The sequence below is a fragment of the Lepidochelys kempii genome, chromosome 10 (assembly GCF_965140265.1).
Source record: "Lepidochelys kempii isolate rLepKem1 chromosome 10, rLepKem1.hap2, whole genome shotgun sequence".
Taxonomy (NCBI): Eukaryota; Metazoa; Chordata; order Testudines; family Cheloniidae; genus Lepidochelys; species Lepidochelys kempii.
Window position 1 is genome coordinate 43552523 of NC_133265.1, and position 26812 is coordinate 43579334.

A 26812-nucleotide genomic window follows, 5' to 3' on the forward strand; every position below is an offset into this window, starting at 1 on the left:
CAGAGTTCCCTGCTAGAGCAAAGCAACACCATGCCACCCTGGACACAGCACAATGCCTGAATGGCCCCGAATGGCTCTAAAGGAGCAAAGAGAAAAGCCGAGTGAGCGCCCCTAGATTACGGCTTTCAAACAGGCTTAGGTGAGGAGCGGGGATATGCTGGATGGCTGAGTGGCAGCAATTAGTGGTGGGATACCAGCTCTTTCAGGTCCAGCTCACCAGCTGCTATCCTTCTGGGGTCAGGAAGGACCCACTGCGTGTCTGCTCAGAGAGGAAATGCCATGCTGCATGCTACTAACTAATGGGACACAGGGCTCAGGGGAAGGCTGCCCTGCTGGCAGGAGAGCGGTAGGTAGTTCATTTAGGGTAGGGGTCACATCCAGACCCAGGGGTCTCTGCTGGTTGATTTGCTGTGTCCTAGCATTCAGTGGCATAGAGAGGAGTGTTCACTGTCAGAGCTGGGCAGGAATTATTCAGTGACATATTCCATCAATTAGTCTAAATCAAACTTTGCAGAAACGGATTGGCTTTGGAAAAATTCCCATTTTGAAAAAAAAAATTGGGAAGAATGTTATGGAATTGTCAAAAATGTCCTATTTCAATGTTTCCTAGGTGAAAAGTTCTGGTTTTCAGGTCCAAACGACTTGTCGTTTCACAACAGATATCAATGTACAGTTGGTTTGTATTTCAATTTAAAAGATCAACATTGAAACGGAACGGTTCAGAATGATCAAAATGGGTCATTTCGGCTAATCCCAAATTACTTGTTTTTCAGATTTTCAGTTCGTGCCAGTTTTTGAAGGTTTTGACTGTTTGTCCTGATTCGAGATTGAAAGTAAAGCTGAAAGCTCAAAACTTTTTGCTGAACCAGAGTACCATTTTCCACCCAGCTCTGTTCACTTTGTTCTCTGCTGCAATTCACTAGAATATGGCTTCCAGATGCTAGCTGGCCTCTGATGTGAACCTGGACACTCTCCAATTTTCTAATAAAAACCTCCTTCCCTCTGAAAGGGCCTGATCCTGGAGGGCGCTAAGAACCCTCCACTCCCTTTAAAATCACTGAGAGTGGAGAGCACTTAGAGCCTCAGAAGGTCAGGCATAAATGTTTCAGAGGGAACATTTGGCATCCCCTAGTTTCTGAGTAATTAACAGTGATCAGGAGTGTGTCTGTTACTTTGTTTCTCAGTACACTACAGATTGCTTTGCTGAGCTGTGGGAGGGGACGGGGACAAAAAGCCAAAAGGAAAATGATAGGGGGACAAATGATCTGCTGTATCTCTGAGTGATTCCTGCTGGCTGCTCCTGCTGCAAAACCTGTTTCTCCTCTGGTTTATCTTGCTTACTCTTTCTTCATTCTCCCTTCTCTTCTCTTCCCAGCTCAAAGTCCCACTGTGGCAGATCCCCTCCAACAAGCCTACGCAGGCATGCAGCACTATGCAGGTCTCAAACTTTGCTTTGCAATTCTCCCTCTGTCTCTGCCTTGAGCTCTTTCTCTGTTTCTTGGTTTGTTTTTGTTGCCTTGTGGCTTTTAAGTAAAATGACCATGAAAAGAACTGTATGGGGAAGGTTTCAGAGTAACAGCCGTGTTAGTCTGTATTCGCAAAAAGAAAAGGAGGACTTGTGGCACCTTAGAGACTAACCAATTTATTAGAGCATAAGCTTTCGTGAGCTACAGCTCACTTCTTCAGATGCATATCGTGGAAACTGCAGCAGGCTTTATATATACACAGAGAATATGAAACAATACCTATTCCCACCCCACTGTCCTGCTGGTAATAGCTTATCTAAAGTGATTTCCAGCACAAATCCAGGTTTTCTCACCCTCCACCCCCCCACACAAATTCACTCTCCTGCTGGTCAACACTACAGAAAGAGGGATTCTAGGTGGACTCCTCCTGAAGGTCGAAACAGCAGACTGGACTTCTACATAGAGTGCTTCCGCCGACGTGCACGGGCTGAAATTGTGGAAAAGCAGCATCACTTGCCCCATAACCTCAGCCATGCGGAACGCAATGCCATCCACAGCCTCAGAAACAACTCTGACATCATAATCAAAAAGGCTGACAAAGGAGGTGCTGTTGTCGTCATGAATAGGTCGGAATATGAACAAGAGGCTGCTCGGCAGCTCTCCAACACGAGTTTCTACAAGCCATTACCCTCTGATCCCACTGAGAGTTACCAAAAGCAACTACAGCATTTGCTCAAGAAACTTCCTGAAAAAGCACAAGATCAAATCCGCACAGACACACCCCTGGAACCCCGACCTGGGATATTCTATCTACTACCCAAGATCCATAAACCTGGAAATCCTGGGCGCCCCATCATCTCAGGCATTGGCACCCTGACAGCAGGATTGTCTGGCTATGTAGACTCCCTCCTCAGGCCCTACGCTACCAGCACTCCCAGCTACCTTTGAGACACCACTGACTTCCTGAGGAAACTACAATCCATCGGTGATCTTCCTGATAACACCATCCTGGCCACTATGGATGTAGAAGCCCTCTACACCAACATTCCACACAAAGATGGACTACAAGCCGTCAAGAACACTATCCCCGATAATGTCACGGCTAACCTGGTGGCTGAACTTTGTGACTTTGTCCTTACCCATAACTACTTCACATTTGGGGACAATGTATACCTTCAGATCAGCGGCACTGCTATGGGTACCCGCATGGCCCCACAGTATGCCAACATTTTTATGGCTGATTTAGAACAACGCTTCCTCAGCTCTCGTCCCCTAAAGCCCCTACTCTACTTGCGCTATATTGATGACATCTTCATCATCTGGACCCATGGAAAAGAAGCCCTTGAGGAATTCCACCATGATTTCAACAATTTCCATCCCACCACCAACCTCAGCCTGGTCCAGTCCACACAAGAGATCCACTTCCTGGACACTACAGTGCTAATAAACAATGGTCACATAAACACCACCCTATACCGGAAACCTACTGACCGCTATTCCTACCTGCATGCCTCCAGCTTTCACCCTGACCACACCACACGATCCATCGTCTACAGCCAAGCTCTGCGATACAACCGCATTTGCTCCAACCCCTCAGACAGAGACAAACACCTACAAGATCTCTGTCAAGCTTTCTTACAACTACAATACCCACCTGCAGAAGTAAAGAAACAGATTGATAGAGCCAGAAGAGTTCCCAGAAGTTACCTACTACAGGACAGGCCTAACAAAGAAAATAACAGAACGCCACTAGCCGTCACCTTCAGCCCCCAACTAAAACCCCTCCAACGCATTATTAAGGATCTACAACCTATCCTAAAGGATGACCCAACACTCTCACAAATCTTGGGAGACAGGCCAGTCCTTGCCTACAGACAGCCCCGCAACCTGAAGCAAATACTCACCAACAACCACATACCACACAACAGAACCACTAACCCAGGAACTTATCCTTGCAACAAAGCCCGTTGCCAACTGTGCCCACATATCTATTCAGGGGACACCATCACAGGGCCTAATAACATCAGCCACACTATCAGAGGCTCGTTCACCTGCACATCCACCAATGTGATATATGCCATCATGTGCCAGCAATGCCCCTCTGCCATGTACATTGGTCAAACTGGACAGTCTCTACGTAAAAGAATCAATGGACACAAATCAGATGTCAAGAATTATAACATTCATAAACCAGTCGGAGAACACTTCAATCTCTCTGGTCACGCGATCACAGACATGAAGGTCGCTATCTTAAAACAAAAAAACTTCAAATCCAGACTCCAGCGAGAAACTGCTGAATTGGAATTCATTTGCAAATTGGATACTATTAATTTAGGCTTAAATAGAGACTTGGAGTGGCTAAGTCATTATGCAAGGTAGCCTGTTTCCTCTTGTTTTTTCCTACCCCCCCCCCCCCCCAGATGTTCTGGTTTAACTTGGATTTTAACTTGAAGAGTGGTCAGTTTGGATGAGCTATTACCAGCAGGAGAGTGAGTTTGTGTGTGTATGGGGGTGGGGGGGATGTGAGAACCTGGATTTATGCAGGAAATAGCCCAGCTTAATTGTCATGCACATTGTGTAAAGAGTTATCACTTTGGATGGGCTATCACCAGCAGGAGAGTGAATTTGTGTGGGGGGGTGGAGGGTGAGAAAACCTGGATTTGTGCTGGAAATCACTTTAGATAAGCTATTACCAGCAGGACAGTGGGGTGGGAATAGGTATTGTTTCATATTCTCTGTGTATATATAAAGCCTGCTGCAGTTTCCACGATATGCATCTGAAGAAGTGAGCTGTAGCTCACGAAAGCTTATGCTCTAATAAATTGGTTAGTCTCTAAGGTGCCACAAGTCCTCCTTTTCTGTATGGGGAAGGACACTGAGGGAGGAAAAGGGGACACTTAGCAAGATCTTGCAACTGCATGTTTTGGTGAACTTCTCTTCTTACTTGCAAGCAATGGATTCCCCATCACTTGGCATCTGTAAGTCAAGATGGGATCATTTCCTAAAAGACATACAACCACAGGCTGTTGGGATCAGTGCAGGAATCACTGCGTGAAACTCTCTAACCTTGATTATGCAGGGTCAGACTAGATCATCGTTTTTCAAACTGGGAGTCCTGACCCAAAAGGGGGTCACAAGACTATTGGGGGGGGGAGGAGGGGGGGTTGTGAGAGAAGTGACAGCTGCTGGCAAGGCGCCCAGCTCTGAAGGCAGCGCCACCACCAGCAGCAGCACAGAAGTAAGCGTGGCATGGTGTGGAGGGGTGTCACTTTTTGCGGGGTCATCACAACCTGAAATATTTTAAAAGGGGGTCCCAGCCAAAAAAGTTTGAGAACCCCTAGACTACATGATAGCAATGATCCTTTCTGGGTTTAAAATCTGTGCAGTAAATGTCAGGAAACTGAGAATGGGAAAAGTCTTGCAATGACCCCAGAAAAGAGTAGAGGTGAGACCTCGATCTTTCTGCTTGTTCCTGAAACAGCGCCATCCCCAGCAACGAAGCCAGGAAATAGCTCTGAGCTCATTTACACGGTGTGCTCATTTACATGGCCTTACCCCAGGTGTGCTCATTTACATGGCCTTACCCCAGGACTCTGGCTAATTTAAGGTACTAGTGGGTAGGATGAAAGTTTTAGTGCAAATAAGCCGGAGATAATTCAGCAGAGGGAGGCTCAGTCGCAGCACAGATATACATTAAGGGAGTGCTAGGGAGAAAGCAGCCTCAGAGCATTAGAGAGATGTGGGGTAATGGTGGAGAACCAGTTCAATATGAGTGCTGACTGAGAGTCGGTTGGGTTGAAGATCAGGTCAGTACAGTTCTAGTAGGGAGTCTGCTGAGAGATCACTTGAAAGAAAGCAGAGGTTCTAATTAGGTTTGCGAGGATTCTGGTTTTATTTGTTGTTGATGGTCTCAAAGGGTGTTTTTCCTGAAAGGTTTTTTGGGGTATGTTTTTACTTTTATCAGCTTAAATTTTGTACTAGTAGGAAATTTTTAAAAATAGATATTCATAGTTGTAGTGTGTTCAGAATATGAGGATTGTAGAAAATGGGAATCTAACAGACTGAGAAATAAAATCATAATGTAAGATCAGCATGGACTTTCATAATTTAATTAGGGATGGTCAAAAAATTTCCATTTAAATTGTTTTATGACAGAAAACTGGGGTTTTGACTGGGGTTTTTGGAATTTTTTGCAAAAAGTGTGTTTTCCACCAAAAAAAATGTTGTTGTTTTTTTTAACTGAAAAACCAAATGCCTGCAAACTGAAATATTTCAGTATGGAAATACTGCTGCAGTGCCTCATGGGAGTTGTAGTTCAGGCACCTCACGTCTCCATTTTCCTCTGTGGGCCAGGCTCCCCTCCCAGACTACATCTTCATGATGTACCATGGCCAGGGACTCCCATGATGCACCACTTCCACCAAGAGGGATGACCGTGGTGCATCATGGGCAATATAGTCTGACCAGGGAGCCTGGGATATAGGGGATAATGGGAGCCTGTGGCACTTAACTACAACTCCCATGAGACATTTGGCATTTCCAAAAACAAATATTTCAGTTTGTTTTTCAGCCAAAATATTCAGATTTTGATTTTTCCATCAGAATTTTCTATGGGGGCAAAAAATCTATTTTCTGACCAGCTCTAAACTTAATAGTTCATTTTTAAGTCTGATGGGATACTGCTAGAGTCTCTCTCATACATTTGAGCAGGGATTGAGTCTGCTGGAAAGGTTTAACTGAGTTACTATTAGCAGCTGTAGAAGTAGCGTAGTAGCACCTAGAGGCTGAGATTGGAGCCCTACTGGGCACTGTATAGACGCATAGTAAGAGACAGTCACTGCCCCAAACAGCTTGCACTCTGACCAGACAAGACAGGCGAAGAAAGTATTCTTATCCCCATTTTATAGATGGGAACTGAGCACAGAAATTTAAATGACTTGCCCAAGGCCACAGAGAGAGTCTGTGGGTGGCAGAGTTGGAAAGTGGACCCAGATATCCAGAATTCCAGTCCAGTACCTGAAGCACAGAACCATCTTGCCTTTCTGCTGACTCACTGCTGCAGCTGGTTTGTTACCACACCCAGACACAAAGGAAAAAGACGGACCTCTCTAATCAGATTGGATCTAGGGTGTGGGCTGAGTAACTTCCAGGGAGGAATCCTGGGAGCTGCCAAGTTTGCCAAAATGGCTTAGATTGGCTTTTGTTTCTCTTGGAATTCTGTTTGTGAATAAAACCAAATCGTAGGAAGGGGCTATGTTCTGAATCAATACAGTGTGAGAGACCTGAGTGCAGAAAGGCGGGGAAGCCAGTTCTCTCTCACACATACTTCTCAGCCCTCCAATTTAATTTAATTTTTAAAAATTTCCTCTCTATTAATGTTGATCATCACCAGTGTAATCATTTTTCACTGGGGTTTGGGATGGGGGAGAATTAATAGGTTACAGACATGTACCGGTTAAAACTGAATCCTTCCAAACCTGCTGTAGTTACATACCCCTGCAGGCTGCAAACCCGAGGTGAGACAGCATCTGGCATACCATATGCAGGTCTGGTCTCTGCTCTCTTACAATAGAAACTGAGAAGATACGCATTCAAACAAGGGAAACCAAAGTGACACAGAGATGTGAGAATTCCATCAGCAGGAAAAGAATAAAGAAGCCATGTTTATTTGTTTAGCCTAAAGAAACCGTCCTTGAGGGAGGACATGATGATGCTGTATAAATACTGAGGACCATATCCTCAGCTGATGTAAATCAGTGTAACTCCAGTGATTTTTGGGAGCTTCCCTTATTTACACCTGCCTACCATCTGGCCCTGATAGAGCAATAATAAAGTGAGAGAAGGAAAATGATTATTTACATTGAAATGAAGTGATGGGTTTTATCTTAGTTATACTAGAGTAAATTGAGCTCAAAATAGGGATCCGATCCTGCAGGCCAAATTCATCCCTAGTGTTTCTCCATTTACTTCAAAGGAGTTCATAGCAGGGATGAAAATACACGAAAGTAGGCACAAGTGTTGGCTGCTTCCCAGATTCCTCCTTAAGCTCTGCTCAGCTCACACCCTTGGTCCTCGCTCACTAGAAGTCCACTCCTATGTCCCAAATATCTAGGAGGGGTAAGGACATACCTGCCTCAGCATATCCCACCCAACACTTTCCTGCAGGACCATCACCTGCTGCCAGCCTGCTACAGGGAGTCACGTGGCTAGAAAGTTTGCTCAATACACTGAAAAGAGACCCTTTGAATGCCTGCAACCTGTGGGGTTTGATTCCTTTTGTTGCATTATAATGAACATGTTTGGAATTACCCCTCACTCTAGACAATTCACATGTGCTATTCAGAGCTTTCTCAGAGGCTGAAATAGCAGCTGGCTCCCTTTTCATTCTGCAGAAATAATGCTGTAGACAAAATGCTACTCATGGGTATTTCATCCAGTTAATTAAGTGTTTCTCTGCCAGTACAGAAAAATCCACATGTCCATTAAAAGCATGCTCTCTAAAACACACTGCAGCACTGAGCCAGTCTCTCTGCTCAGTTACTCCAGTGTCTGTAGCTCAGCAGAGCACCACTTGTGGGAGTGAGCGCAGAAGCTTGTCCATTGCACATATGTACTGTATCTGAAATGTGAAATACCATCAATTTCGCCCCTGTTCATTGCTGCTGTTCTGTGTTCTACAGCAGCATCTACCAGCTGGGATTGGGCCCCATTGTGCTAGGCGCTGTATGTATACATAGCAAGATACAGTACTGTCCCTAAGGAGCTTGCATTCTAAATAGACAAGACAGACAAAGGGTGGGAGGGGAAACAGAGGTACAGGGAAGGGAAATGACTTGTCCAAGGTCATATAGCAGGTCAGTGGCAGAGCGAGGAATGCAGTCTAAATCTGCCTCCCACCAGCATTCAGCTAGATCAGGCTGCTCCCTCTATTTATGTTATTTAGCATGTACATACCACATGTCTCATCATAGGTGAACAAGTTGTGTATAGGTTCACACTCTGACATGTATGGGCCAGATTCTGATCTCTCTGAAACAGAGGTAAATCAGGAGTCAGTGGAGCTACACTGGTGTTAACCTGGTGTAAGAGCAGAGTCAGGCACCATGGGAAGTAGGAGGCATGGACATGAACTGGGGTGCCTGGAGCAATGCCAATTGACAGATGGTATAACTTCAACAGAAGCCTCCACGGATCAGCTGATCACTGAACACAAAGAGTGCAGGACTTGGTATGCAGTGAAAATGGACAAAGCTCAGAGACTTCAGAGCTTCAATCTGGATAAATCCCCACAAGTTCTGAGACTGTGCTGCCTCCAATTGGTTGCAAGGATCTGCAGAATGGACCATAAATCTCGTGAGAACAGGATTTTACAGTAGTTTTAAAGTTCTTCCTGCTTCTCATCCAAGCAGGAATACCAACAGGACAGCTTGTTTCATTGTATTCAAATGCTTCTGCTTCCCAGCCAGACTGGACCCCAGATGGGCAAAGGCACTGGGCAAAAGTGGTTGAAAGTTAACCCATCTTTTTCATGCTCAGTTTGGTTGGAGTTGGGGGTGGGAGGGGGCCTATCCAAGGTTTGGTATCTGCCCTGGTGCTCAGATCAGATATGGAGATGACCACAATAATATTCGGTATAACACTGGGAGAAGAAAGGAGCAGATTGTGCAGGAAGGAATGAGAAAGTGTTCCATCCTAGTGTGGAAAGGAAGCTCCCGTCTTTCTGGAAAGAATTTGGACACCTGTGCATTGCCAGGCAGGATGTTATGGAACAGAAACAAACACCCCAGGCAGACGCTCCCAGACAGGGAAGAGGGCCTCCCAACTGACACTGCAAAGAGAGCAGGGGCTGATTGTTGTCCCTGGAAGGGCCTATAAATGGGGGAGCAAACTGCTGCGCTTCCCCTAGTGAAGAGTTGCCACGGCAGAAAGGAGTGGGTGGGGCCGGCAATGTAGTGCTGGCTTTGGGGAAGGAGGAATGGCTGGCCTGCTCCCATCTTTCTCTGGGAGGGAGGGAGGAGTCCTCAGCCATTCTGAACATCAGAAATGCTATTGTTTGATTCCAGCTCTAAGACTGAGTGGAAACCAGGTAGGGGACACCTAGCCAGTCTAACTGACCAACCTGCTACCCAGGGCCAATGATTCCTCTCGCTCTTCATTCCCTGGTCAATGTCACACTGAGAAAGGGACCTGGCAGATTAGCGGCTGTACTGATGAGGAGCAAAAAGTGTCCAGCAAATGCCACTTTCCTGGATTACGTCAAGGGGCAAAGAGCGAGCCCCAGCCGGAGTGGGTAAATGAATGCCCAGCCCAGCAGTCCCAGCTGAGCGTCACAGTCCTGAGAAATTCTGTGCACAGAAGAACTGTGTCCACATGCTAATGCAGTCAGGGCCATTCCACTGGGACACCTGGACCATTTCCTTTTTATGTACTTCTCATAGGGCTGGTCCAAACAGAGAGGGGATCAGCTGGAAGCAAATTATACACTATGATCCCTGACTGAGATCAGTGGAGAATATGTCCCTATGGTGCTGGGTGGGCTCTGCACTGCTTTAGATGGGATGTAAAACCCAAGAACGATTCTCCCTGCAGTCCTCCAGGGTGTGCAGAACCCCAGTGCTCTGTGGGAGCTTTCATTCCCATGGGCACAATAGTTTCCTTTCCTTCCCAGCCATCCCGTTCCACCCCTTTTCCACATCATAAAGTGAGAACTCTTTTGTGAGCTGTCTTCTGAATGAGTCTTACACTGTGGATGTCACAGGTGTAGAACTAGGAGCCTCTGGTACAAAACAGAAGCAGCTTTCTGGGAGAGACTAGCAGCGCTACCTGAAGCTTCAGAGCTAAGCCAGGCAAAAGAAGCTGAAGGGCTCATGAAAACGTGGCCCCTATACCTGGGTGTCTCTGAATCGTTCGCTGGGGATGCCATTTGTGCCGTCTCGGAGTGTTAGCAAAGCAAAGCAGGACAGACCACTGAGGCTTGACCCTTTTGTTTTTCTGTTGTCCAGCAGCATACCCAGCAGCCTATGCACCTATCAGCCAGGCCTTTCCCCAGCAAGCGCCCATCATTCCACAGCAGCAGAGAGAAGGTAAGGGGGGGGAGGCGCACGTTCGGGAGGGGATAGGCTGAATGATGAATTCATTGATGTGGGTCTATTCGCTGGTCACTTATCCAGCTGTACAGCTATTCTGGGGTGGGGGAGCAACATCTGTTGGTCAATAAAGTAGTGTGTGTGTGGCGGGAGAAAGAGAGAGCCCATTAAAAAGGAAAGATAAGTGAATGATGTTAGACTTTGCTGCTTCAAAGACCATAGAAGGTCTCAGAACAAAAGATTTCCAGGCCAGGAGATAAATAAGCAGGCCCAGTAATTTGAAAGGAAATATCGAGGCAGATCTATTTTCCTGGGTTGAGGTAGGGCCCCTCATCTCAAAAAAGATATACTGGCATTAGAAAAGGTTCAGAAAAGGGCAACTAAAATGATTAGGGGTTTGGAACGGGTCCCATATGAGGAGAGATTAAAGAGGCAAGGACTTTTCAGCTTGGAAAAGAGGAGACTAAGGAGGGATATGATAGAGGTATATAAAATCATGAGTGGTGTGGAGAAAGTGAATAAGGAAAAGTTATTTACTTGTTCCCATAATATAAGAACTAGGGGCCACCAAATGAAATTAATGGGCAGCAGGTTTAAAACAAATAAAAGGAAGTTCTTCTTCACTCAGCACACAGTCAACCGGTGGAACTCCTTGCCTGAGGAGGTTGTGAAGGCGAGGACTATAACAGGGTTTAAAAGAGAACTGGATAAATTCATGGAAGTTAAGTCCATTAATAGCTATTAGCCAGGATGGGTAAGGAATGGTGTCCCTAGCCTCTGTTTGTCAGAGGGTGGAGATGGATGGCAGGAGAGAGATCACTAGATCATTACCTGTTAGGTTCACTCCCTCTGGGGCACCTGGCATTGGCCACTGTCGGTAGACAGGATACTAGGCTGGATTGACCTTTGGTCTGACCCAGTATGGCCATTCTTATGTTCTTATGATTGAAGTCCATGCTACCGGAGATGCTTAATAGAAATCAGCCATATCCCAGAGGAAGAAGAATTACTGGTAGCATGTGTGTGTATATGCTAGGTGTTTTAATGTAATCCCAGAGATTGATGGTTGGATGGTGTGTAGATGAATGGAAAGGATGGATGAGAAGACAGATAAGTGATAGGTGATGTGCAAATAGAGAAATGGGGAAATTGAGACATGCCAGGAAAGGTGGGTGAAAAAAATGAAAAGAAAAAGATGAAAGGAAACATAGCTGGAGAGGTGGAGTGGGGTGATGAACAGAGTAATGGGTATATGCAGGGACCTGAATGAACTGGTGAAAGGAAGTAGCTGAATTGCCAAGTGAACATTTAGATAGATTGCTGAATGGGCAAACAGTTACATGAAAAGACCTAGAGATGTAGAGAGAAATGTGTGGGCATAGATGGCTGGTTGGGTATGTCAACACAGGGCTAAGCAAAGCAATGCTGGGCCATATGGGTGAATGGAGTAACAGGTAGCTGGACACATTTAGAAAGAGATGGGTGGGTGGACTGACAGAAGGATGCACTAGTAATTTACTAGAGAGATCACTCAGTGACTGAAGATGCTCATTACAATGCCAGCTCAAACACAGTACACTGCGCAAGTCTGAGAAAGAGGAGGAAGGCACATGTGGCCTCTTTGCTAATGGGCGGCTGTTCTTTGTGTGTGCACGTGTGTTATCCCAGGTCCCGAAGGATGTAACCTGTTTATTTATCACCTGCCCCAGGAGTTCGGAGATGCGGAGCTCATGCAGATGTTTTTGCCTTTTGGCAATGTCATCTCTGCCAAAGTCTTTGTTGACCGTGCCACCAACCAAAGTAAATGCTTTGGTAAGTACCAGAGAACCTGCTCTCATCTTTCCCTCCAGGAGTTTTGCAGCATTGGCTCCTTTGGATAGTTGGGTCTCCTGTTGCATTTCACACAAAAGAGCATTTTGATGCATAGTGATGCTATGCTTCATTAAGGAGCCAATTAAGCCAATCGGTGGCCAGGTTTACCAGCAAATCTGAGCTATTTGGGAAACACGTGGGACATTTCTTCAATCCCACTCCAGTTACACACAAAGCAATCTGCATATGAACCTTTCTGCCTGAACTGATAGCAGAGAGACTAGACCCTGCATCCCCTCTGCAATCACATCATTATTGATATGTCCAGTCTGTTACATGAATAGGCTGGAACCATGTCTGAAAGGACTGACCACTCAAGGAACCAACAACACTTCTAGGTGGGCTTCTGAAGGAGGTGGTGCAGAATGGTACTCCGTACACCAGGGTGGTATGTTAGTGCATTCCATTCAGACAGGAGCTTACCTGATTAGGGAGGCTGCTTGCACAGGTCTCACTGTGTTCCAGAGGCTGAGATGTTCCCCTTAGAAATGGATAAAAGTTGAGTTCTGCAACATGAAATGTACCCAAATACGCAGGGTTTTGTGGCAAAGTTTCAGCAAAGTGAAACTGGTGGAATGTTATGTCTGGGGCTTCCTTCCTTTCATTCATAAGAACATAAGTATGGCCATACTGGGTCAGACCAAAGGTCCATCTCACCCAGTATCCTGTCTTCTGACAGTGGCCAATGCCAGGTGCCCAAGAGGGAATGAACAGAACAGGTAATCATCAAGTGATCCATCCCCTGTCACCCATTCCCAGCTTCTGGCAAACAGAGGCTAGGGACACCCCCATCCCTGCCCATCCTGGCTATTTGCCATTGATGGACCTATCCTCCATGAATTTATCTAGTTCTTTTTTGAATCTTGTTGTAGTCTTGGCCTTCACAACATCCTCTGGCAAGGAGTTCCACAGGTTGACTGTGCATTATGTGAAAAAATACTTCCTTTTGTTTGTTTTAAACCTGCTGCCTATTAATTTCATTTGGTGACTTCTAGTTCTTGTGTTATGAGGAGGAATAAATAACACTTCCTAATTTACTTGCTCCACACCAGTCATGATTTTATAGACCTCTATCATATCCCCCCCAGTCATCTCTTTTCCAAGCTGAAAAGTCCCAGTCTTATTAATCTCTCTTTATATGGAAGCTGTTCCATACCCCTAATCATTTTTGTTGCTCTTTTCTGAACCATTTCCAATTTCAATATATATATTTTTGAGATGAGGCGACCACATCTGCACCCAGTATTCAAGATGTGTGTGTACCATGGATTTATATAGAGGAAATACAATATTTTCTGTCTTATTATCTATCCCTTTCTTAATGATTCCCAACATTCTGTTTGCTTTTTTGGCTGCTGCTGCACATTGAGTGGATGTTTTCAGAGAACTATCTACAATGACTCCAAAATCTCTTTCCTGAGTGATATCAGCTAATTTAGACCCCATCATTTTATATGTGTGGCTGGGATAATGTTTTCAAATGTGCATTATTTTGCATTTATCAACACTGAATTTCGTCTCCCATTTTGTTGCCCAGTCACCCAGTTTTGTGAGATCCTTTTGTAGCTCTTTGCAGACTGCTTGGGACTTAACTATCTTGAGTAGTTTTGTATCATCTGCAAATTTGCCACCTCACTGTTTACTACTTTTTCTAAGTCATTTATGAATACGTTGAATAGGACTGGTCCCAATACAGACCCCTGGGGAACACCACTATTTACCTCTCTCCATTCTGAAAACTCACCATTTATTCCTACCCTTTGTTTCCTATCTTTTAACCAGTTACCAGTCCATGAGAGGACCTTCCCTCTTATCCCATGACAGCTTACTTTGCTTAACAGCCTTTGGTGAGGGATCTTGTCAAAGGCTTTCTGAAAATCTAAGTACACTATAATCAACTGGATCCCCCTTGTCCACATACTTGTTGACGCCCCCAAAGAATTCTAGTAGATTGGTGAGGCATGATTTCCCTTTACAAAAACCATGTTGACTCTTACCCAACAAATTATGTTAATCTATGTATCTGACAATTTTCTTCTTTACTCTAGTTTCAACCAGTTTGCCTGGTACTGAAGTCATGCTTGCTGGCCTGTAATTGCTGGGGTCACCTCTGGAGCCCTTTTTAAAAATTGGCGTCACATTAGCTATCCTCCAGTCATTTGGTACATAAGCTGATTTAAATGATACATTACAGACTACAGTTAGTAGTTCTGCAATTTCACATTTGAGTTCCTTCAGAACTCTTGGGTGAATACCATCTGGTCCTGGTGACTTACTACTGTTTAGTTTATCAGTTTGTTCCAAAACCTCCTCAAATGACACCTCAATCTGGGACAGTTCCTCAGATTTGTCACCTATAAAGAATCGCTTAGGTTTGGGAATCTCCCTCACATCCTCAGCCGTGAAGACCAATGCAAAGAATTCATTTAGTTTAACTGCAATGGCTCTATCATCCTTGAGTGCTCCTTTAGCATCTTGATCGTCCAGTGGCCCCACTGGTTGTTAGCAGGCTTCTTGCGTCTGATGTACTTAAAACAAAATTTGCTATTAGTTTTTGAGTCTTTGGCTAGCTGTTCTTCAAATTCTTTTTTGGCCTTCCTAATTATATTTTTACACTTTATTTGCCAGACTTTATGCTCCTTTCTATTTACCTCACTAAGGTTTAACTTCCACTTTATAAAGGATGCCTTTTTGTCTCTCACTGCTGCTTTTACTTTGTTGTTTAGCCACGGTGGCACTTTTTTGGTTCTCTTACTATGTTTTTTCATTTGGGGTATACGTTTAAATTGAGCCTCTATTATGGTGTCTTTAAAAAGTTTCCATGCAAATTGCTGGGATTTCACTTTTGGCACTGTACCTTTTAATTTTTGTTTAACTAACTTCCTCATTTTTTTGTAGTTCCCCTTTCTGAAATTAAATGCTGCAGTGTTGGGCCGCTGCGGTGTTTTCCCCGCCATAGGGATTTTATGCTTAATTATATTATGCTTAAGGATCCGTGTTTGTCACAGAGGTCACGGAAGCCACGGATTCTGTGACTTTCCATAACCTCCATGACTTCTGCAGCAGTCCGTGGGGCTGGCCTGGGAGCTACCTGAGCAGCTCAGGCAGCCCCTGGGCCATTCACACCAGCTGCTGCTGGGGCAGTCTTGGACCCCACCGCCCCCCAGCAGAAGGAGTTTGGGTGGTGGGGGGCTCAGGGCTGGGGATTAGGGTGCAGGGGCGGTGCTTATGGGGGGGGCTCCCCAGAAAGGTGACAGCAACTCCCCTGCCCACAGACACCTCCCCCACAGCTCCCATTGGCCGCAGTTCCCAACCAATGGGGGGTGCCGGGGGTGCTTGGGGGGGCAGCTGCAGGGGCACTCTGGAGTGTGGGGGCTTGGGAAAGAGCGGAGGTAGCATGTGGAGCTGGGAGCTGGAGGTCACTGCTTCCAGAAGCCGGGTAGGGAAACTGCCCCAGGTCCACCAAACCTCCCCCTCCACCCCCAAGTACCCATGACACCGCCCCCCCCAGGCCACAACCTCCCCCCGTGGCACCCCTGGGACTGCCACCCCCAGCACACCCCTGCCCCCCCCAGCACCTGCAGTGCCCCCAGGGCCGCCCCCTGGAGCCACTTCCCCTCTCAAGTTTTAGTCAGGGGTATATAGTAAAAGTCATGGACAGGTCACGGGCTGTGAATTTTTGTTTTTTGACCTTGACCTGTCCATGACTTTTACTAAAAATACCCGTGACTAAAACGTATCCTTCGTTATGGTCACGATTACCAAGCAGTCCAGCTATATTCACCTCTTGGACCAGATCCTGTGCTCCACTTAGCCCTGGTCTACACTAGGACTTTAGGTCGAATTTAGCAACGTTAAATCGATGTAAACCTGCACCTGTCCACACGATGAAGCCCTTTTATTCGATTTAAAGGGCTCTTAAAATCGATTTCCTTACTCCACCCCTGACAAATGGATTAGCGCTTAAATCGGCCTTGCCAAGTCGAATTTGGGGTACTGTGGACACAATTCGACGGTATTGGCCTCCGGGAGCTATCCCAGAGTGCTCTATTGTGACCGCTCTGGACAGCACTCTCAACTCAGATGCATGGCCAGGTAGACAGGAAAAGAACCGCGAACTTTTGAATCTCATTTCCGGAGACTGCGGGAACTGTGGGATAGCTCACCACAGTGCAACACTCCGGAAGTCAACGCTTGCCTCGGTACTGTGGAAGCACTCCGCCGAGTTAATGCACTTAATGCACTTAGAGCATTTTCTGTGGGGACACACACACTCGAATATATAAAACCGATTTCTAAAAAAACTATTTCTATAAATTCGACCTAATTTCGTAGTGTAGACATACCCTTAGAACTAAATCAAGAATTGCCTCTCCTCTTGTGGGTTCCAGGACTGGCTGCTCCAAGAAGCAGTGATTTAAGGCGTCGAGAAACTGTATCTCTTCATCCTGTCCTGAGGTAACATGTACCCAGTCAAATATGGGGATAGTTGAAATCCCCCATTATTATTGAGTTTTTTATTTTTATAGCCTCTCTAATCTCCTTGAGCATTTCATAGTCACTATCACCATCCTGGTCAGTGGTCGGTAATATATCCCTACTGCTATATTCTTATTTTTAGAGCATGGACTTACTCGCCATAGAGATTCTATGGTACAACTTGGTTCATTTAAGATTTTTACTTCATTTGACACTCTGCTTTCTTTCACATATAATGCCACTCCCCCCTGCCCCACAGCATGACCTGTTCTGTCCTTCCGATATATTTTGTACCCTGGTATTACTGTGTCCCATTGATTATCCTCATTCCACCAAATGTCTGTGATGCCTATTATATCAATCTCCTCATTTAATACGAGGCACTCTAGTTCACCCATCTTATTATTTAGACTTCTAGCATTTTTATATAAGCACTTTAAAAAATCCTCACTTTTTATCTGTCTGCCATTACATGATGTAATTGAATGGGACTCTTTTTCATTTGATTGTTTCTCATCAGATCCTACCCATATTTTATCATCTTCATCCTCTCTTCCTTACTAGGACATAGAGAATCTTCATTAATAGAACCTCCCCTAAAGGATGTCTCTGTCAGAACCACGTGTTCCTCCGTACATGTTGGCTTTCTACCCCTTCCCTCCCCTCCTCACCCCCTCCTATTTCCAAGAAAATTACATGTTGCCTAGATTTTGTAGACTTTATAGACCTTGGCCTGAAGAAAATGACAAACAAAATCACTTCTCATGCACTGTTTGTGTAGGTACCGGGACTTGAGCGGGATGTCATGCATTAGCCTTCTAGTCAATGGTCTGCCCTGAAAAGAGTTGTGTAGAGCAAAGCACTGCAATTCCTGTCAGCCAGTGGGGCAGCCTGATGCCTCAGCACAGTTTGTTGAGGTTTTGACAAGCAGTGGTGGCTAAGGCAATTGGAGTGCAGTGCGTACTTCCATCCAGGTAAGACAAGGAGGACTGATACTATGGTGATGGGTTTGGTATGGGAGAGTGGATGGATGATTGGTAGATATCCCTGCAGTGAGCTGGGATGAGCCAGGTAGCACTTAGGCTTCATGATGGCTAGATACTACCTCCAGGAGTACAGAGCCATCCCAGAGAACAACTATTTTTCCTATCCTTTACTCTGACCTAGGCCTGGGTGGTCACTAAGTCCTGGACCAGGTGTGGCTTCTTTGGTGGGCAGAAAAGTATGTTAATTAGTGAGAAAAGATGGTTTCAGGTGAAATGTCACAAGCTTTCCCAACCCTGCAGAGGTGGGACAAAGACAAACTTGTGCCCAGAGGGCATGTGAAGACATTTACAAAGCCCTCTTTATGTGTAGAGGATGGAAGTACCCTGAGGTCAGCTCCCTCAAGTCTTTATCTCATGCCAGGACCTGCTCAGGCAACAGGCGTAACATAATGATCAGTTTTATGTTGCATAGTCACTGTGCTGCGTATAAAGAATGTTATAAAAGGGACCAGCAGTCTTGTGTCCAAAATCAGTTTAAAATAGAAAGCAGGCATGGCAGAAAGTCTGTCTGATTTCACTTTCCACTAACCAGAACAGACCCCTACAAACACGTCCATGCCTACCTTGGGCCAGCTCTTCAGCTGGCATACAGAAGTGTGGTTTCATTGAGGTCCATGGAACTAGTGCAGTTTACACTAACTGAAGCTCAAGCCCAGTTATTTTATGGCTATTGAAGTCCTGAACAAACCCATGCAGCCAAAAAATCAAAAGACCTGTATTCATGTGAGCAAAGTCAGCACACAGGGCTGGTCCAGTCAGAGAGACAGGATGGTTCAGTGGCAAGGGTACTAGCGCAGTACTCAGTTGATAGGGCTATACCACAGACTCTGCGTATGACCTTGGGCATATCACTTAGTCTCGCTGTGCCTCAGTTCCCCCTCTGTGAAATGGAAATGATAGTTCTTACCTACCTCACAAGGTGTTGTAAGGCTAAGTAGATGAAAGAATTCAAGGCACCCCCATGATCATGGGGGGCCACATAGGTTTAATCAAAGTCCAGATGAACTTAGGGCAGGTGTTTTTCATGGCAGCTTGCACTAGGAAGCCCCAGTGAAAAGGGCAGAGGTTGTGCAAATGGAGTAAGTAGTGAGAGGCTGGGCACAGGATTCTCAGCATTTCACTCTGCAGCTCTCCTGGAGGTTTGTTCCAGTGTGGCCATCCCACTCCCACACCCGCTCCTGCTCAGCACTCAGCTCACAGACAAAAGCAGGGGGCAGGAGTCATGGCTTGTTTCGAAATCTTGTACTCCTGAGACTAATAACAAAATCCCTGCCTGGCACGTGCTGCTATCCCAGTGGGAGGAGTATGGAAGGAGACAGTGTCACAGCCAAAGCAGCCAGACTCCCCAAACCCACAGGTTTGATTCCCTCCCCCAGACTCAACTCACCCCGTCAGTTTTCTGAGGCGGATAAACTGAGTACTGGCCTCTGGCTAGTGACCTTAAAACTCAAGATCTTCTGTGTGTGTACGAAAGAGCCCCTGGCCCTTTCCTTAAGATGAATCATAGAATATCAGGGTTGGAAGGGACCTCAGGAGGACATCTAGTCCAACCCCCTGCTCAAAGCAGGATCAATCCCCAACTAAATCATCCCAGCCAGGGCTTTGTCAAGCCCTTAAAAACTTCTAAGGAAGGCGATTCCACCACCTCCCTAGGTAACGCATTCCAGTGTTTCACCACCCTCCTAGTGAAAAAGTTTTTCCTAAGATCCAACCTAAACCTCCCCCACTGCAACTTGAGACCATTACTCCTTGTTCTGTCATCTGCTACCACTGAGAACAGTCTAGATCCATCCTCTTTGGAACCCCCTTTCAGGTAGTTGAAAGCAGCTATCAAATCCCCCCTCATTCTTCTCTTCCGCAGACTAAACAATCCCAGTTCCCTCAGCCAGCCTCTCCTCATAAGCCATGTGTTCCAGTCCCCTAATCATTTTTGTTGCCCTCCGCTGGACATTTTCCAGTTTTTCCACATCCTTCTTGTAATGTGGGGCCCAAAACTGGACACAGTACTCCAGATGAGGCTCACCAATGTCGAATAGAGAGGAACGATCACGTCCCTCAATCTGCTGGCAATGCCCCTACTTATACATCCCAAAATGCCACTGGCCTTCTTGGCAACAACAGCACACTGTTGACTCATAGCCAGCTTTTCGTCCACTGTAACCCCTAAGTACTTTTCTGCAGAACTGCTGCCTAGCCATTCAGTCCCCAGTCTGTAGCGGTGCATGGGATTCTTCCGTCCTAAGTGCAGGACTCTGCACTTGTCCTTATTGAACCTCATCAGATTTCTTTTGGCCCAATCCTCTAATTTGTCTAGGTCCCTCTGTATCCTATCCCTACCCTCCAGCATATCTACCTCTCCTCCCAGTTTAGTGTCATCTGCAAACTTGCTGAGGGTGCAATCCACACTATCCTCCAGATCATTTATGAAGATATTAAACAAAACCGGCCCGAGGACTGACCCTTGGGGCACTGCACTTGATACCGGCTGCCAACTAGACATGGAGCCATTGATCACTACCCGTTGAGCCCGACAATCTAGCCAACTTTCTATCCACCTTATAGTGTATTCATCCAGCCCATACTTCTTTAACTTTCTGGCAAGAATACTGTGGAGACCGTGTCAAAAGTTTTGTTAAAGTCAAGGAACAACACGTCCACTGCTTTCCCCTCATCCACAGAGCCAGTTATCTTGTCACAGAAGGCAATTAGATTAGTCAGGCATGACTTGCCCTTGGTGAATCCATGCTGACTGTTCCTGATCACTTTCCTCTCCTCTAAGTGCTTCAGAATTGATTCCTTGAGGACCTGCTCCATGATTTTTCCAGGGACTGAGGTGAGGCTGACTGGCCTGTAGTTCCTCCTTCTTCCCTTTTTTAAAGATGGGCACTATATTAGCCTTTTTCCAGTCATCCGGCACTTCCCCTGATCGCAATGAGTTTTCAAAGATAATGGCCAATGGCTCTGCAATCACAACCGCCAACTCCTTGAGCACTCTCGGATGCAGCGCATCCGGCCCCATGGACTTGTGCTCGTCCAGCTTTTCTAAATAGTCCCGAACCACTTCTTTCTCCACAGAGGGCTGGTCACCTCCTCTCCATGCTGTGCTGCCCAGTGCAGTAGTCTGGGAGCTGACCTTGTTCGTGAAGACAGAGGCAAAAAAAGCATTGAGTACATTAGCTTTTTCCACATCCTCTGTCAGTAGGTTGCCTCCCTCATTCAGTAAGGGGCCCACACTTTCCTTGACTTTCTTCTTGTTGCTAACATACCTGAAGAAACCCTTCTTGTTACTCTTAACATCTCTTGCTAGCTGCAACTCCAGGTGTGATTTGGCATTCCTGATTTCACTCCTGCATGCCCGAGCAATATTTTTATACTCTTCCCTGGTCATTTGTCCAATCTTCCACTTCTTGTAAGCTTCTTTTTTGTGTTTAAGATCAGCAAGGATTTCACTGTTAAGCCAAACTGGTCGCCTGCCATATTTACTATTCTTTCTACATATAGGGATGGTTTGTCCCTGTAACCTCAATAAGGATTCTTTAAAATACAGCCAGCTCTCCTGGACTCCTTTCCCCCTCATATTATTCTCCCAGGGGATCCTGCCCATCAGTTCCCTGAGGGAGTCAAAGATGAGAGGTGTGCCCATCTCCCCTGACCTCTCTGGCTATGTTGTGCCCTGGAGATGGCTGTACGTTGGGCTGTCAAGCATTTTGGAAAGCTGTGGGTTGTGAAATACAGGAGGTGTTATTGTGATGCATGGGATCAGCTGTCTTTGCCTTCAACATTGATACACCTGAACCAAGTAAACTACAGTGTGTTCACCTCACATTTACTGCCTCAAGCCAGTTATTAGGCACAGACCCATCATGTCTATAGACTGCCCGGGGTGGGGGTTTTACTACTGTTGGGATAATCCTGGGAATGGGGCTAGGAATATATGCTTTTATATAAGCTATCAACACACTGGTAAGATACTTTGCAGCTGGTCTTCCACTCCAGACGTGCTGTGGCAATCCCTTAGCATCCCACTGAAATCAATGGGATACCCTTGGTACAGTACATCATTCAGCAAAGGGAGGTGCATCCTGCCTGAGGAATGTGGCATACTTAGCAGCATGCTTACATGGACAAGATGGAGACCATTTCTCCAAGGGAGAACAAACCTTTTGAATTGGCATTAAAGACTCAGGTTGGTATAAATCACGTAACTCCATTGGTAACACCAATTTTCACTGCTGAGTATTTGGTCCTAGAAGAAGACAGTCCCTGTCGTGATGATTTCTCATATAGCTGGACAGATGTCAGAGGCCATTCAGGTGTGGTACAACCTTATAAATCGCAGCAGCTGTGTTCATTGCTGTTGACCATGCTAGGCTGCCCTGCAGTGAGTCAATAATCGTCTCTTTCAGCCTGGTTTAGTTGCATGGCACTGCCAAGAGCTCCTGAGTAAGTTCTGAGGCACCTTGCATTGGCATAGAGCTGAGAAATATGAGCATGCTATGACAGCCGGTAGATGCCAAGTGTAAGGATGCAGCCTCTGGCGGGACACAACTGAGAGTATCAATTAAGGACAAATTGCTTAGAGCAGGGCAGTCACAGCCCAAGGCTGGGTGTCCTTTATTATTAAGGCACGCCAAACCAGCCAAACAGAGAGGACTTAGGTTTTACCCCACTGGCTAACCAGAAGTCAGACAAGCAACTCCCTCAGACACTCCAGTTTCCCAGTATCACCACCAGCACCACTCCTTACGGGGATGAATGGTTATGAAAACCAATACCCCAGTAAAAGAAAAAAGGTTCTCCCGATCCCAAAGGAACAAGCCTCAGACCCAGGTCAATATACAAGTCGAATCTTATCCACAAATCACGCTGTTGCCAATCCTTTAGAATCTAAAATCTAAAGGTTTATTCATAAAAAGAAAGAAATATAGATGAGAGCTAAAATTACTTCAATGGAATCAATTATGTACAGTAATGGCAAAGTTCTTGATTCAGGCTTGTAGCAGTAATGGAATAAACTGCAGGTTCAAATCAAGTCTCTGGAGTACATCCACAGCTTGGATGGGTCATTCAGTCCTTTGTTCTGAGCTTCAGTGTAGCAAAGTTCCTCCAGAGGTAAGAAGCAGGATTGAAGACAAAATGGAGGAGTTTCCAAGGCCTTTTATATCCTCTGCCATGTGGAAGGACACCCCTTTGTTCTTATTGTGGAAAATCACAGCAGCAAGGTGAAAAGAACGAGGAGTACTTGTGGCACCTTAGAGACTAACAAATTTATTTGGGCATAAGCTTTCGTGGGCTAAAACCGATTTCATCAGATGCATGCAGTGGAAAAGACAGTGGGAAGATATATATACACAGAGAAAGCTTATGCCCAAATAAATTTATAAGTCTCTAAGGTGCCACAAGTACTCCTCATTCTTTTTGCTGATACAGACTAACACGGCTACCACTCTGAAACCAAGCAGCAAGGTGGAGTTTGGAGTCACATGGGCAAGTCACATGTCCATGCATGACTCACTTTTTCACAGGTAGAGCAGCCATTGCTCACATGCTACCTTGAATGTCCTCAGGAAGACTCCTCATATGTGGACTGGAGTCCCCCACGGTCCATTGTCAGTTAAGTGTTTCTTGACTGGGCACTTAATCTGAAGAGTCCCTTCTCAATAAGCTGGCCAATTGCTTCACTGATGCTACTTAGAATCAAACACATTGAGATACAAGTACATAGCAAATATTTATAATTTTAAATACAAAAATGATATATGCATGCAGATAGCATAATCATAACCAGCAAATCATATCCTTTTTATAGACACCTCACTCGACAACCTTTGTACAATATTTGCTGCAAATATATAACAGTGATTGCAACAATGATCTATATGGTCACAGTTCATGTCAATAACGTCACACCAAGGTCAGGACCTGTAGATAGATCTCCACTGTTATGATGATCAACACCCCCAACAGCACACCTTTCAAGACCCAGGGGTCCCAGGACATGCCTATCACAACATGTGGTATATCTCATCCAGTGCACCCACAACAACTATGTGGGCGAAACCGTTCACTAAGCTCTCGAATGAATTCACACAGGAAAACGATAAGACAATAACACCCTGTCACCTGCGGGTGAACAGTTTTCACACAATGATCACTCTATATCTAACCTCTCGGTCATCATTTTCAAAGGAAACCTGCACAACGCCTTCAAAAGACCAGCCTGGGAGCTTAAATTTATAACACTGCTAGACACTAAAGATCATGGACTGGACAGAGACACTGGAATCATGGATTATTACAACAATCGGTAACCCACTAACAACCCCCGCAAGCTGCCATTTTCCCCCTCCCTTCTTCCCCCCTATGACTGCAGGGGTGTTAACAGACCACTTCATGTTGAATGGTCCCTTGAAATATGGGTTAATGACTTATACTAAACAATCTGTTCCACCTTGTGTTTCGCTGTGATTCTCTGAGTACCTTCCCCAGACCTGAAGAAGAGCTCTGTGTGGCTCGAAAGCTTGTCTCAGGCCCTGTCTACACTGGCAAGTTTCTGCGCAGTAAAGCAGCTTTCGGGTGACCAACCGTCATCCCCACCCCATAAATTCCTTTGGAATTTTGAAAGTCCCCTTCCTGTTTGCTCAGTGATGCATGCAGTGGTCTCAGCGCATCTTTCCAGGTGGCGATGCCTGCTCCATGCACCAGGCGATCCCCAGCTTGGAGCAATGCTGAACTGCTGGACCTCATCAGCATTTGGGGAGAGGAGGCTGTGCAGTCCCAGCTGCGCTCCAGCCATGGGAGTTATGATACCTACAGACAGATTTCACAATGGATGACAGAAAGAGGCCATGACCAGGATGCATTGCAGTGCAGGGTAAAAGTGAAGGAGCTGCAGAACGCCTACCACAAGGCGCTGCGCCCACGAGCTGCCGGTTCTACAAAAAGCTGGACGCGATACTCTGTGGTGACCCCATCTCCACTGCGAAGACCAATATGGATACTTCATTGGCTCGTGTGCCAGTCAAAAGTGGACCAAGCCAGGAGGAGGAAATCTTGGATGAGGATGTGGAGCGGGACCCAGAGGCAGAAGATGACTCAGACGTCAGAGATGCATGCAGCCAGGAGCTCTTTTCTACCCTGGAGGAGGCTAGCCAGTCACAGCTGTCAGATGTTGGTGAAGCGCAAACAGGAGAGGAAGCCCCTGGTAAGTGGATTTGATTTTGGGAATCACTGATGCAAATTGTTGGGGGCAGGAGGGTTGCAGAAAGCAGGCGTGTCTCCCACCACATGCCTAGTCTGAGCGCCGTAACAGGCTGTTGATTGATTCCCTCACTTCACGGGAATCTCCCTCAGAGATCTCCAGAAAACTCTTGTAGAAATACTGGGCAATCCACTGCCACAGGTTCTTCGGCAGAGCTGCTTTGTTTCTTGCTCCATTAACAGTACCTTTTCCGCACTACTGTGCCGTCACAGGGAGAGTGCGGACAGGAGGGTGAACATTGCTGCACACAGGCAAGCTGCATAGGGGCCAGGGCAGAAGCTTCAATCTTGGAGAAGACCCTCCCTTGATTCCCTGCTCACCCTCAGCAGCGAGATATCTTCCATAATGATCACCTCCTGTGAAAAGTGTGGGGACAGGAATGATTATCAGGCCCCCCACTACAGTGCTGGCTTTCCCCGAGAGCCATGTGCCCAGTGTACAGCAGAGTCCGGGAAGAGTGATTTACCCTGCCCTGGTGGCTACTCACCATTATGGGGGTCTTGTGGCTCATGTGTGCTTGCCTGGGGTCAGCCAGTTAGTGACAGGTGTCAGTGTATGGGCTGTGTTTTAATTCACTGAATCAATGTTCTCTGTGTTGCAAACAATACTGCTTCTGTAAAACGTTGTGTTTAAACTTCACAGAGATGACCTTAGGAGCCCAGCCTCCTTCTTTGTTATTGGCAGCTGAAAGGCTGTGCAGAATTAGAAAGCGGCCAAGAAGAACTAAGGAGGACTTTCTGTGTGATGTTATGATGCACTCCGCCACCAGGAAATAGGAATTGAAGGAGTGGCTGGACAGTGAGAAGAGGGACCAAAAGGATAATGCGGCATGCCAGAATAAAGCCACGGAGCGGCTCTTAAAGGTTATGGAGCACCAAGCAGACACGCTCCAGGACATACTAGCTCTGCAAACCGAGCAGCTGTGTGCCCGCCCTCCCCTGCAGCCGCTGTTGCAAAACTCTTTCCCATGCTCCCCCCAGAGACCACCAACACACTCTGATCAACCTCCTGTGTCCAGTCTATACCCATATCATTCCACTCCTCCCCCATCACAGTCCAGCACTGTGGACTTCCACTACCCACTGCACTCAACACCCATCCCTCTGCAGTTTGGCCCTGCTGAAGTACAGTACCCACTGCACTGTACTCCAAAGGAGAAGGTTGGATATGATCCTTGGACATAAATATTTAGCTGTCCCAGGACCCCACCTCCTCCTGGGACCTTCCCTTCCCCCATCTCCCTCACTGCTGATGTTTTTTTTTGTTTGTTTGTTTGACTCTCTTCTCCAGTTGTTGTTTTTTAATAAAAGAATTGTGTTGGTTTGAAAGCAATCTTAATTCTATTAATTGAAAGCAAACAGAGACCTGCAAAGCAACAGACAATTATCTTAAACCTTCATATTGCAGCATCTGCACCAATCACAATCCCCTCCTAACATTACAAGTACTGCACTCCTGAGCACAGCAACAAATATTAGTGGCTCTCAGCTTTAGATTGCTGCCTCAAGGCATCCCTGATCCTTATGGCCCCGCGCTGTCCCACTCTAATAGCCTGGTCTCTGGCTGTTCAAACTCAGCCACCAAGCACTGAGGCTCTGCGGT

General features: G+C 46.1%; 1 protein-coding gene across 19 annotated transcripts in view; it reads left to right on the forward strand.

The window, feature by feature from the left end:
• Positions 1 to 26812, forward strand: part of CELF6 (CUGBP Elav-like family member 6) — a 235746-nt gene that overhangs the window by 153347 nt on the left and 55587 nt on the right. For 4 of the 19 annotated variants that reach the window (XM_073363128.1, XM_073363133.1, XM_073363134.1 and 1 more), the window contains exons 9-12: positions 1376 to 1438; positions 10469 to 10549; positions 12221 to 12364; positions 25853 to 26538. In XM_073363128.1, coding sequence (XP_073219229.1) covers positions 1376 to 1438; positions 10469 to 10549; positions 12221 to 12364; positions 25853 to 25986 — 422 coding nt within the window. In that variant the 3' untranslated portion in view covers positions 25987 to 26538. Of the gene's footprint in view, positions 1 to 1375; positions 1439 to 10468; positions 10550 to 12220; positions 12365 to 23758; positions 23877 to 25852; positions 26539 to 26812 lie in introns of those variants that run through there. The other 15 variants (XR_012161215.1, XM_073363131.1, XM_073363139.1 and 12 more) reach the window with 10 other exon arrangements.